We start from the raw sequence: 13,267 nt of genomic DNA, 5'->3' as shown, positions 1-13,267 counted from the left end.
CTGGAATTTGTGATGTGGTTGTTAATTGGTGACCTTGCATGTTTCCATCTAATGCATGGGCTTTCTATTTTCTGTCATTTCTGACAAATAGCAGACCATACCCACATATTCTCCCTACCCCTTCCTCACAAACTATGGCTGCATATGGGCAAACACAGTTTACCACAGGAATGCAACAAGCTACAGCCTACGCCACATACCCACAGCCAGGACAGCCGTACGGAATTTCCTCATATGGTGAGTCATCCCGTGTTGGAAGAGCGCTGTTATCTAGTGCGCATGCGTGTTTTTGAGTGGCGCTTGAAGACTGTCAACCTCGATGGGCCAGAGAAAGTGTCGTCACCTGTTGTGTCTGCTTCTAATGAGCATTGTGAGAATGGCGGCTCCTTGTGTTGGGGTGAGAGCCGTGTGAGCAGGTTGCGTGGTTTATGTGCCCTCTTGCTCTCAGTTTTCTCCATCCATATCTCAACTCTGAATTTGCCATTTGAGTGGTTGGCTCTGGAATTCAAAGCATTTCTGTGCTTATTTGTGATAAAACTTCTGCCATTGAAGTCTTTGGGGGTACAGATCCATTTCCTATTTATCAGATGCCCAGCTATGATTGGGGAAGTACAAGTGGAATTCAACAAACTTTTGCTCTAAACTTGAGGGTGGTAGTGTTATCGAATTTCACCATTATCAGCCATTAGGAAAAGTGATCTACATACCAGCGCCTGGCCTGGCTGCTCTGAAAAGGCCCAATCAGGAAACATTTAAGGCTCCTTTCACCATTTGTTTCTTCCCACCTGGAGATTATCTTTATCTTGGTGTCATTTAACTCACTCCTTTACAGGGTCAATACCTGTAAATTAAACAGAAAGCCAGCAAAATCCCCACGTTTAATCACAGAGGCCTTAGAATTTCCTAAGTTTTCATCAGTTGAATGGCAATTGCAGTTTTAAACAGATTGAACTAAAAGAAACACATGAATTATTGGCATTTATAAAGAACAAAATAAAACAAATGATCAGTAAACATTATGTGGACCTTTAGAAGGAAGGGACTGGTTGAGTGTGTAATTCTGTGTCTGTTGTACAGGATTAACTGTAATGAGTATTCTATTTCTGTTGGTATTGTTTTATACTACCCTTTCCTACCATAATAAATTCTGCAGAAAAAAATTAAGACCCATTAAGCATTTTGTTAACAATTAGAAGGCAAGTAATTTTATTCTTTTTAATTCTCTTTGACCCCCAAATAAAACTGATTATGTATAGACTTCTTATAAAATCAATAGAAATAAAAATCTAAATTATGTATAACTTCAGGTTTTCTGGTTTTATTCCAAAATTATCAGAACTGAAGATTACTTAGTTAGGTGTTCTCAAAGTAGACTTCAGAAACAGCCTCAAGATGGACTTCCTAAAATTACCTCTCATTTCTATCACTTTCATTCATAGTATCTATAATAGTATTATTTGCAAGTCACATTTATCTGTCATTTGCTTTTAAGCTATTCTTGGGATAAAAGAGGGAAAAGAATCTGTGATTGAATTGCACAACTTCCATCCTGTCAAGACAGTCCCCAGTTTACATTCTGAGTGTGTCTGTAAGGTGATTATTTGAAGTGTACAAGTCTTTCCCAGTACACACGGTCCCTAAGTACTGTCAGCCTATGGAAGCTGGCACGGGAGGGGCCACCCCTGTCAGTGCCTTGGCTGCCAGCCACACACCTCCTGTCTTCTGCTTGTTTTCGCTCCCCCTTTCAGCTGTGGTGGGGCCTGGGTTCCCTCCTTTGCCAATTTCTGAGCTGTGAAGTAGAGACTTCCTGATCCAAGCATTCATGAATGTTCTTGTTGTCTGAAATAGCTGTTCCAGGAGGATGGGATGAGTGGAGGGTCTGAGAATAGAATCAGACCTAACAGAGAGAGGATGGGGATTTTAATACGAGAGGTTGGGATTGGGAAGGTGGTGATGGTGAGGTCAGGGTAAGGGTGTGGGCTCCAGAGCTTTCCGTGCTAGTTAGTCTCCTGGGAATAACTCTCAGTCCTTAGCACTTTCCTGATGATTCGCTTTCTTCTTTTTCTGGGCTCTGAGTATAAGAGCCACACTCAGTGCTGTGGCTCACAAGCTTCATTTTTCTGGGGTCAGTGTATTGAACATGTGGCAGCCTTCTCTTCCTTTGCTTATTCATGAAGGGAGAGCAAGTAGTTTAACATGTTCACTCACTGCTGATAGTCCAGGCCCAGATTATTTTAGCAGATTTCCCCCAAGGAATTGTGCCCCAGACATTTTCCTTGGGCCCTGTAAAAAAAGGTAGGCATATCTTTTTATAGAGAAAATGACAAATCAGTCAGGAAGAACATTCATTCTATTCCTTGCTGGGTCTGCTTGGAGTCCATTCAGTGAAATGAGTTTGTCACCTGTGGGTAGAAGCCGTAGACACCAGTGTGGCTACGGGGGTTTTCTATCTCTTCCTACTTGGCTTTATGTGTTCTTATCACAAAGGTTCACTTTCTGAACCTCCAGGGTAAAAACAGATGGTACAGGGGAAAGCTGGGAGCAGATCAGTATAGCCTCAAGTGGAAAGAGAAGGGGGAAAATCCCCTGGGTGACAGCATGGAAAGAAAGGGAGTTTCTGGAGCCATCAAACCAGCTGTCTTGGGTAGATGTGTTCCTGGGGACAGTTTGTATGCATGGGTAACTCACTGGTTTGCAATTGCCTGTATAAGGAAAACCATATTTTTTTTTAAAAAAAAGGTTGTATTCAGACTTGAGTGTTAAGGTCATCATGAACTTGCTTAGAGATTCCCTAGCACTTAGAGTAGACTCTCTTAGCCAAGAGTCAGATTCTTCCTAACTTCATGCTAGTGATGAAGTTCCCCTAAAATGGAAATACAGAGTGAGCCTACTGTGTATTCAAGATCCTAACGATATCATTTATCTCAAGTGCAAAGCAAAATTATTAAAGTCTGACTTCCCTTGGCAGAAGTTTGCTCTCGGTCCTCTGTGGGAATTCAGGAGAGTTGTAAACTTTCATGACTGTCTTCAATTATGATCCAGAGTTGAGCCCTGGGCCCGGGTGCTGACAAATGCATGTCCTGAGCTCAGGAGGTCAGCCTGGTGCTTGGGGAGGCATTTGGGGGCCACAGGTCATTTTTTCTGTTACCATATGATAAGAACAAAGTGTGTGCTCTAGAGGACATTCTGAACAATTGCATGTGAGTATTTAAACTAAAAGGGATAAGAAGACCATTTACTTGTTTACAAGTCACTATGCTGGTTTACAGGATTCAGTTCTTCAGTTTCTGCTTACTTTCTGGTAGGATCTAGATATTCAGGAGGTTTCCTCGTTAGTTGCTTAGTTCCGGGCCCAGTATTGTTTACTCCGACTTCAAAATGCATTGTGTGTGCAAACCAGCTTTGTGGGAGAAAGAATAAGGGAGAAAGAGAAAGAATGCTATAAGCCTACAGGCTCTAATCAGTCTTTGGAAAAATATGATTTTGATTTTGACACTAGTCAGCACAGCAGCTTTGGAAGAGTTTAGCTAACATTTAATTATGGCCATGTCTTGGCTTCGAAGATCTTCAACTCTTGCAACAGAACAAAAGGAAATATAGAAATGCTGTATGCCAGTGGAGTTCTATTTTATAGAAAGTTAGATGCAGAAAATCAAGAGAAAAATGTGAACAGGCATTCAAATCTGTAATGATCTGGGTAGTTTTAAAAATTGAACTTGTACTTTATAATATTTCATTAAGCATATTAACCCGTTATTAGTGAGATGAGATTGGGAAGCATTTGTGATGAAACAGTTGTGAGAGCACATGTTTTTGTCTATTTACCAGCTTCTGGAAATGAACAGATAGATAAGCTGTCACTAACTGATTTAGGTGCATTGTGGGCAGGCATCAAGACTGAAGGTGGATTGTCCCAGTCTCAGTCGCCCGGACAGACGGGATTTCTCAGCTATGGCACGAGCTTCGGTACCCCTCAACCTGGACAGGCACCATACAGCTACCAGATGCAAGGTGTGTATACCTCCTGACATTGCTAGTTTCCTGCAGTCTATAGGCTGACAGTTAATTTTTAAAGTACATTCTGCTGTTCTGTGAGCTAGCGGATGATGAAGACTACTGATCTGGGCTTAGAGGCACCTGCCCCCTTCTCATTTGCTTTTCTCGTACCTACTCTGTGGCCTAAATGTTCATATTTATGGCATTAAAAGCTTAGACTTAAATGTCTGTGAGGTTGTTTTCAAAAAGGTCTACATTTTTTTTTTTGTGAAACTGAAGTTTTGTGTTTTTCATTAATAAAAAATGAAAAAGGCAACCCCAGAAAAGGTTCTGATGTGGCTGAACACTGAACACTGCTGCACGTGGCATTAACAAGCAATCTTCTAACAGGACTATAGTTTCTTCCTTTTTATTATGGGGTAGAGGTTGGAGCAGGGCAATCTAGAAATAGAGCATGTGATGCGTGTTGACTTCCTGCTCTACCAAATACTAGTAGATCAAATTCACAGCCACCCAGTGATCCTCAAGAAAATGCCTCCCAGATCCATTCCATTGTTTTTGAAGTTACAGACAAAACAGTATTAAGTGGAAGTCGAATGGAATGACAACTGAAAATTCACACTGTCAAAACTGTTTTCAAGAATACAGAGACATTACTTGTAATTAGCACGTTGTTGCCACGTGAATGTGTGTGTGGAGTGCTTGAGAATCATTCTCACATAATTTAAACACTCCTAATATCTTTTTTTTTAAACTACAAATCAGTGTAATGATTCTATTCAGCTTTTTAATAAAGTTATGTCATAATTTCATTAGAGCCCTGATTACCACTTTTTGATTAAAGGGGTTCCTTTTCTGTTTTTTATCTTCTCATTTCTTTCATCTTGTTTGTCATTTAATTAATACTGTATTCATTGCAGGTAAATTGGAGAATGTAGAGAAGTAAAACTAATTATGATCATATATCCTATACAAGTATTATCATCATTTTGACATATCATCTAGATGTACAGTTTGGGTTTGTACCATATGATATAGCAGTACCTGCAACTTTCAGTAACAAATATATTTGTAAACATCTTTTCACATCTTTATTTTTATAGCATCTTTTAATGGCTGCATGGTATATCTTATTTAAATAATTCCATATTACTGATATCTAGAGCAATGGTATGCATATCTTATCCACATCTTTGTTTTCTTTGGATGAGTTCAAGTGTGGAATTTCTAGGTAAACTATCTTTCATTAATTCAGAATTTCTCATATATCTACAGAAACAAAAGCTATATATTAGAGTATACACATTGGATAATATCTTAGTTGGAAAAAGTTGTCATTTGGGTACATTCAAGATTTTATTGTTGTTTTTATACACCTTTTTAAAACTAAGATGTTAAAGCATTTTCCTTTCATTTCTGTCATATTATTTCTTAAGCTTTAATACTATTTTACAAATATATTTCCAGTTTATCATTTTAAGGTTTTTTTTCTATACAACATACTAGAGATTCATAGTGAAAGGTCCATTAATATTTTCTTTTGTAAGAAAAACTATTCATTTTGTTTTTGTTTGAAAAGCAGACATGCACACACACACACACACACACACAGGGGAAGAGAAACAGATAGGCAGAGGCAGATCTCCCATCCACTGGCTTATTCCCCAAGTGCCAGGACTGGGCCAGGCCGAAGCCACAAACCTGGAACTCAGTCCATATTTCTGATGTATGTGGCAGGGACCCAACCACTTGAACTCTGCCTGCTGCCTTCCAGGATGCACATTGGCAAGAGTGTGTAATTGGGAGCAGAGCCAGGAACTTGAACCCAGGCTCTCTGACGTGGAATGCAGGGGTCCGAAGCGGTGTCTTAACTGTTAGGTCAAACATCCTCCCTTCCATTAATCTTTCCACATTTGGTTTTGCCTGGGGTATAAAAAGGCCTATGTAATAAAGTTTTTATATATTTGGTAGCTACAAAATAAAAACCATCTCCTAGCAGACAGCATTTCTTGTTAGAAGGATGTTGCTTATGTGCCGAATTCCAAAAACTTTTAAGCTGTCTTGGAAAAGAACTGTGTTTCTACACATGTTGAATATCAATTGAGTAAAGGGGTGAAAAGAGCAAGAAGTGAAGGAGAGACTACATTAATGAATTAAACAGTCCTTGGTTCTGGTAATGAAACGGGACATAAGGCAGACGAGGTCTGCTTGCTCATGGAATTTTCGTTCTTGTCGAGAGATAGAGAGTAAATTAGCGCACTTGCCGATTCCTTCAGGAGCTGAGGGAAATAGACAGAGTGCCACAGTGGGCTCTCTTGTCCCCTGGGCATCAGGTACCTTTGGAGAGAAGCAGGTGCTGAATGTGAGAAGGGGGCAGATGCAGGGCGCTAACGCGTGGTTGCCAGGCCTGCGTCCTGTTACAGTCTCTATGCACCAGTGCACCAGGAGCTAAGTACAGAAGTGGAGACTGAACATTTAGAAACTTTCAGTAGTAAATTTCATGTTTGTTAAATCAAGTGGTGCATTTTAAAAATGAGAGATCTGGGCTGGCACCATGGCTCATTAGGCTAATCCTCTACCTGCAGCACCGGTACCCCGGGTTCTAGTCCCGGTTGGGGCACTGGATTCTGTCCTGGTTGCCCCTCTTCCAGTCCAGCTCTCTGTTGTGGCCCTGGAGTGCAGTGGAGGATGGCCCAAGTGCTTGGGCCCTGCACCCGCATGGGAGACCAGGAGGAAGCGCCATTTTGAGGGTGAACCAATGGAAGGAAGATCTTTCTGTCTGTCTCTCTCACTAGCTCTGCCTGTCCAAAAAAAAAAAAAAAAGATCTATTCTCTACCTCTTGTCTTTTTCATTGTTTTGGTAATGGGGTGTTACTGTATTACTGTATATTGTTCAGTTGTCAGTCTGTGTCAGACTAGGGGTGGGCAGGTTGGTCCTGGACCTGATAGTTTGAGAAATGCTGCACATGAGAGTTAACTTTTTCTTTGGTCTTCTCCCTGATCTAAAGTGTATGCAGTAGTAGAAACAGTCTCTAAGAGTACTAACCAGCTAACTGAATGTGATACTGTCATAGCTTAGGGCAGAGCAGTAATGAAGGAAGACAAAAGGAAGTTAATTTGGAGGAGAATGGGTCTTTATTTTTGATAAGAAATAAGGACATGTGTAGCACCAGTTAAGGAGTCAGTTTTCTACCCCTATGTTTTATTGTGTCTGGCCTTACCAGGTTTGCACTGTACATGCTCGAATATGATGTAGAATTTATATGGCCACATTTGGGTATATACTTACATTTTGATTAATATGTATTTTTTAAAGATTAAATGCCATGTGAAAGGTTTTTTTTTTTTTTACCATTATTTAGTGGTTTTGTGTACTTAGCTGTGGAAGTTTGTTGATCTTTGAATGTATTTTTAATAGATGACCTTCTAATATTTCTAAAATATCAAATTATTTTTAAAATTAAAATTATAGTAATCCTCAGTGAATAACCATGATTTGTGCCTACATCCGTTTCATCCTGTAGCAACTGAAACTCTTTAGAATCCCGAATGAGGGTATAGGATAGTTACCTGAGGATATCTTCGCCCAACTTTTTCTCTAGGAAGATATTTTCAACCTTTAAAATATAAGGTGTGATGATTAGTTATTCACAGATGTAGCTGCTGCAATTTAATAATTTTAGGCTTTCATAGTGACAAAAGAAACAGTCTCATAGTCCAGCTGACTCAAAGAAATTTGAGTGAAATGTGTGTGCTTCCATTCAGTGTTAATCCATTTCGTTTAAAGGGAGTTTGTGGTGATCAGCCCTTTGGTTTGCTCAGACCCTGGGTCTGGACTAAAGGTGCTGTGAGATCTTAGAGTACGCACAAGAGTGCAGGGGCTATGAGCCGGCGCCGTGGCTCAATAGGCTAATCCTCCACCTTGCGGCGCCGGCACACCGGGTTCTAGTCCCGGTTGGGGCGCCGGATTCTGTCCCGGTTCCCCCTCTTCCAGGCCAGCTCTCTGCTATGGCCAGGGAGTGCAGTGGAGGATGGCCCAGGTGCTTGGGCCCTGCACCCCATGGGAGACCAGGAAAAGCACCTGGCTCCTGGCTCCTGCCAGGATCAGCGCGGTGCGCCGGCTGCAGCGGCGGCCATTGGAGGGTGAACCAACGGCAAAGGAAGACCTTTCTCTCTGTCTCTCTCTCTCACTGTCTACTCTGCCTGTCAAAAAAAAAAAAAAAAAAAAAAAAAAAGAGTGCAGGGGCTGGAATCAGACTCCTGTGCACGGTTCTGCCACTGATGTCTGTGGGCCTTCGGCAAGGGAGATGGTTTCCTCACCCCTCTTTCCCCTTCTCTTGAGTGTCTTGAGTGTGTGAGATATAGTGGAGAGTGTCTGTGTAAATCACTCTTAGCAACACATGGTACATCCTAAAAAGCACTCGATGGTTGTGTTCATTGTTGTTGTCCTCACTGTGGTGGTAATGTGGCTATTACTGTTTTAGTTATTATTATAATCCAGCTTTCTGGAGTAGCTCCAGATTAGGAAGTGTGACCTAAATGCTCCGTCCCTCCTATTTCCCCAGGAGCAGGGGTTCTTTATGTGTATGTGTGTATGCATATGTATATATGAAACAATTTAATAATTAAATGTGTATGACTAAATATATACATATATAGAAAAATTCTAACACATGTGAAATATTCTAAGAACGCAGTAATGAAATAATGAAATAAAAATAGCAAAAAAAAAAAATAGAGCCAGATCTAACTTAAGTGCTGGCATGGAAGGAAAATTACCATCAACAAAGCACAAGCTTTTTGTACACAACAAAGGAAAAGTACAAGTGATAAATGGAAGCAGGCAGGAGCTTGAAGAAAATATGAGGAGAGGGAAAGCCGTTGCTGGTGACAGAGGTGGCAGATAGTGGGAGTGGCAGCAAGCGCAGAAGAGATTCTAAGTAGGAAAAGCACTCGGCTCTCTGGGGAAGAATGAGGGGTCACCCACGTCCTCCTGCCTTGGTAACACCTGCAGTCACATCCCTACTTCAAGTGCAAGGAGTGGGTGGGAGGAGAGGAGATGACAGCCATTTGCATGCCGGATTCTTCAGCTCAGAGGGTTGGGTTGTGAGTATCCCTAGCGCCCATCCACCAAAGCAGAGTCACTGCAGACGCTCACTGGGTGTTTTTGGTGTGCCATGGGCTATTCTAATTGTGTCACATGTCATCTCATTCAGTCTTTTACAATCCAGGATGACCAAAGGATGAAAACCTGAAAGTCCTGAAGAAGTCATAAAATTGCCAATTTATTTAGTTTGTAGAATGTCAAGGATGACTCAAGGATGGCTGCTCAGAATTAAAGTGGAGAAAGTTGTGTGGCATTACACCCTAAGTCACAGCTCATGCAGGGGAACCTCCTGGAGAAAACTGCAGAAAATATATGTAGATGTATGCGTGCTTTTATTTCTCTGGAGTACGGGCTTATCTTTAAAACCAAGGCGAGCTATACGACTGTAACTAGTTAACAATATGACTAGTTAGCTATCTAACTAGTGTAACTAGTTAATACCAGCTTACGAAAGTCAAGACAAAAATTTTAGAGAACTTATCTCTGAGCCCTGTCTGTTTTCACACTCTTAAATAACAGATTTATTTGGCATTTCGTGGCCATTTTGCCACAGCCAAGCTTCATAAAGAGAGCCAGTTTTGTGCCCTAATCTGATTCAGGTAGTCTTTCTGACCCTTGTGGCCCCAGCATTCAATGCTCCTGTCACCACAGGTGAGTTTCTGAATCCAGCACGTGCATTTTAAGCCAAACAGGGATGAAGTTTTCATTTGCCCATGAATGAAATAAATCTAATTGCTTTCATCTTTGCTGAAGGATCCTTGGAAAATTCTCTTGGTGCACTAATTATTTGTTCATCTAGTGAAAGATTAGAAACTTATGTTCCACTGAGAAAGACAGAATGTTCTTGTTCGTAGACTACAGTAGAATTCGTTCACTCTGAGGCAGTGGAATCCTTGCCTGTTAGTTTTTGACGTCTTCCTATTCCCCCGGTGTTAGCCTCTGTGTTTCCGGAAGAAGGTTGGGGCTGGTCTGAGATTTTTCTTCACATAGCATTGACAGCCTGATGCAGAAGAGTTAGCTGAGTGGGTGGGTGTGGATGGACAGAGGATCCATGGGGACATGGAGTGTTTCCAGTGCTGCACGAAGCCAAAGGGCTCTAGCAGGTAGAGGGAAGCAGGCTGCTGTGTGTGAGTTTATGTGCACACATGTAAATAGGCACAAGTGTATGGAGGGTAAAAAAAAATGCTTAGGAAGGTTAAAAAAAAAAATAGTATCTGATATACTAACCAACTTCATAGATTACCTGCCTATTTGCCCATAAACAATTTTATTCCCTATTTTGTAAAATAAGCAATTAAATTGAAATTATTTATTTATTTATGTATTCATTTATTTTAAATTGGAGGTCTGGAGCTATTGCCTTCATCGCCATTCCTTTAATCTTTGAATACAGTGTAGACTGATAGTCCCATCTAACACAGAAAGCAATACGTTCTTTTCATTATGGAGCTGCCAGGTCATATGAAGATAAAGGAATTTTGTTTAGTGATCTGTTTGACATAAGGAAGTGTTTAGTTCACTTGCAACAGATTTTCAGACACGTACACAAACACAATAAATAATTAAAATTGCATTGTGTCACTTAGCCCAGGAAGTCTTGATTTTGAGCAGAACTCAGCTTTCTGAATATCTTCATTTTACTGATTCGAGACTGTTGAAGGTATTGGCCATCTTTATTCCTGGACAGTCTCTGGTGTCTAGAATTATCTAAAATACAGTGTTAGATGTGAAGCAGTCTATGCCATGATGAAAGGTAGAAATTAAGACTCATAAAGACTACTTTTCTTCATTTGGGGAAATGAATTTGCAATTTAGCAGTTAATTAAACTTTCAGTTAATAAATTATTATACTGTGCTTAAAGCATTCTTCTGCTTGTGTTCGTTTGGGTAGATGGAGCTGGTAGGAGGCATTGTGGAACCATCACCCATCAGGATGTTGGTTCAGAATGGTTTCTGAGTGCTTTATTGTCCCAGAATAGCGGTGATGGTAGGGGACATTCCAGTCATTCTACACCAGGGAAGGTGTCAGGGAGGGGCTTCACAGATGCGCATGTCCTAACCCTACAAGTTCCTGGAAACTACACTTTGTTTATTTTCCTTTAGGCTTTATTGCTCTCTGTTGGAGAAGAAAACAACACAAATTCTAACTCTCTCATTGTGGATCTTGTTGTTTTTCTGCTAAAGAGATTGGGCCTCAATCTAGTGAGGAGAGACAATAAATCAGGGCAGAGGTTTTATAAAGGATCCTTGGAAGGGTGCACAACCCCGTGTTGTCTGTGCCTCACAGATCCATGGCTCCTTATGAAGTTGGAATGGCCTGAGAACGCCACCTTTGTTCCCTTTGATCTGCCTGTCTGTAGCTTTTCTAAGCTATAGCTGAACAGATTCGGTTGACTGGTCATTTAGAACCTCAGCACTGCTCAACAATATGCACTGTTAGACTTTTAAAGTTTTTCATTATCTATGGAACTGGTATGTTTCTTAAAGGAATGACTCCAAAAGATCTGGCTTTAAGAAAAATGTAAAGCTTTTCTTATAATATGCTGTGATGATGCTAATAGAGTAAGAATTGGAGAATAGCTATTACAGCTTGAACTGGTGTTCACAATTTCCCCTTAATTGTTTTGCCAGTCTGCTCACACTTTTATTTTAGTTCTTGCCTTTTTTACATTCTAGAACTTTCTTTTGGCCTAGGTTTTTTTTTTTTTAAGTAAGATTCCATTTCAATTTTTTTAGCATCTTATATTATTTCAAGAGTTGAAAATGGTATGGCAATCTCTTGAAATCCAGGTATTGAATAGCAATAATTAGTGACCAATATTAATTGTATTGTCTGCATGAGTTGTTTTTAGTAAAAATATATAGAAATAGATCAAAATTTTCAGCCTTTGTTACCTACGTTAAGAATTCTTTTTGAAAATACAAACTATTGCTTGCATAATAAGGAAATCTTGGTTATTTAAAATCCATGTTTTACTCACGGGGAGAGAGTTCCTGGTTTTCAATAGTCCATCTGGCCCTCAGAGGCCTGTCCCCTGGGAACAGAGCTGACTTCTGCCACATAGATCGCACCGATGATGGACATAGCCCATGGCAAAGAGGCCAGGGAAGGAAAGCAAATGGACTTCTGTGAAAATACACGGGGGACAAACAGCATCCTGCCTGCCCAGTAAGTGCGAGAAAATGCTCCAATGCATGGGAAGTACAGACAGGCCCCAGCAGGTTCCAGCATTCTTATGTTGGCTGGGATTCTGGTTTTTAATGTGAGTCCTTGTTCTCTGTGAAGTAGACCTTTGACCTACATGTTACTCCTTTTTCTTGTTTCTTTTTTTTTAAGTTTTTTGAAGTTTAATCTGGGCAGTGTTCTCCAGGTTCTATCACACACAAAACTTTGGTTAATATTTTAATCCATGTTATAAATCTGCATAGGCTGCGTTCTTAACTATGAAAAAGGAATGGCTATGTATTAGTCAAAATTTTTTTTTCCTTGGGGGTGAGGATTTGTTTTTAAACTACAATTGCTTGGCACCTATGGAATGAGTGGCCCAAGATCTTTTACAAAGACTGTTTCTTGTTTGTTATGGTTGACAAGACTGCCACCCTGTCTCTGTAGGAACCCCAGACATTGACAAAGGAAAGCAGAATCATTGTGACAGACAATCAGTGGGTGACTGTATACAATGGTACTTCAAAAAGTATGTGGAAAATGGAATTTAGAAACAAATTTATTTTGGTGCAGAAAATTTTGAAATCGATGTATGGGTTTTTTTTCATAATATGCATTATCCATTAATGTTTTAAAGACTCCTCTCATAACTTACTTTAAAAACTTACGGACCTGGCCGGCGCCGCGGCTCACTAGGCTAATCCTCCGCCTAGCGGCGCTGGCACACCGGGTTCTAGTCCCGGTCGGGGCACCGGATTCTGTCCCAGTTGCCCCTGTTCCAGGCCAGCCCTCTGCTGTGGCCAGGGAGTGCAGTGGAGGATGGCCCAGGTGCTTGGGCCCTGCACCCCATGGGAGACCAGGAAAAGCACCTGGCTCCTGGCTCCTGCCATCGGATCAGCACGGTGCGCTGGCCGCAGCGCGCCGGCCGTGGCGGCCATTGGAGGGTGAACCAACGGCAAAGGAAGACCTTTCTCTCTCTCTCTCTCACTGTCTACTCT

General features: G+C 41.0%; 1 protein-coding gene across 25 annotated transcripts in view; it reads left to right on the top strand.

Annotated features, from left to right (window-relative positions):
* EYA1 (EYA transcriptional coactivator and phosphatase 1) overlaps nt 1–13,267 on the top strand; it is a 372,680-nt gene that overhangs the window by 249,238 nt on the left and 110,175 nt on the right. For 6 of the 25 annotated variants that reach the window (XM_017341392.3, XM_017341390.3, XM_070075156.1 and 3 more), the window contains 2 exons: nt 92–237; nt 3,874–4,011. In XM_017341392.3, the coding sequence (XP_017196881.1) occupies nt 92–237; nt 3,874–4,011 (284 nt within the window). The remainder of the gene's footprint in view (nt 1–91; nt 238–3,873; nt 4,012–13,267) is intronic. The other 19 variants (XM_070075166.1, XM_070075167.1, XM_070075168.1 and 16 more) reach the window with 5 other exon arrangements.

Source organism: Oryctolagus cuniculus, chromosome 6 (assembly GCF_964237555.1).
Source record: "Oryctolagus cuniculus chromosome 6, mOryCun1.1, whole genome shotgun sequence".
In the NCBI taxonomy this organism is placed as follows: Eukaryota; Metazoa; Chordata; class Mammalia; order Lagomorpha; family Leporidae; genus Oryctolagus; species Oryctolagus cuniculus.
The sequence above is the reverse complement of the archived record's forward strand: the minus strand, read 5'-3'. Positions and strand labels throughout refer to the sequence as shown.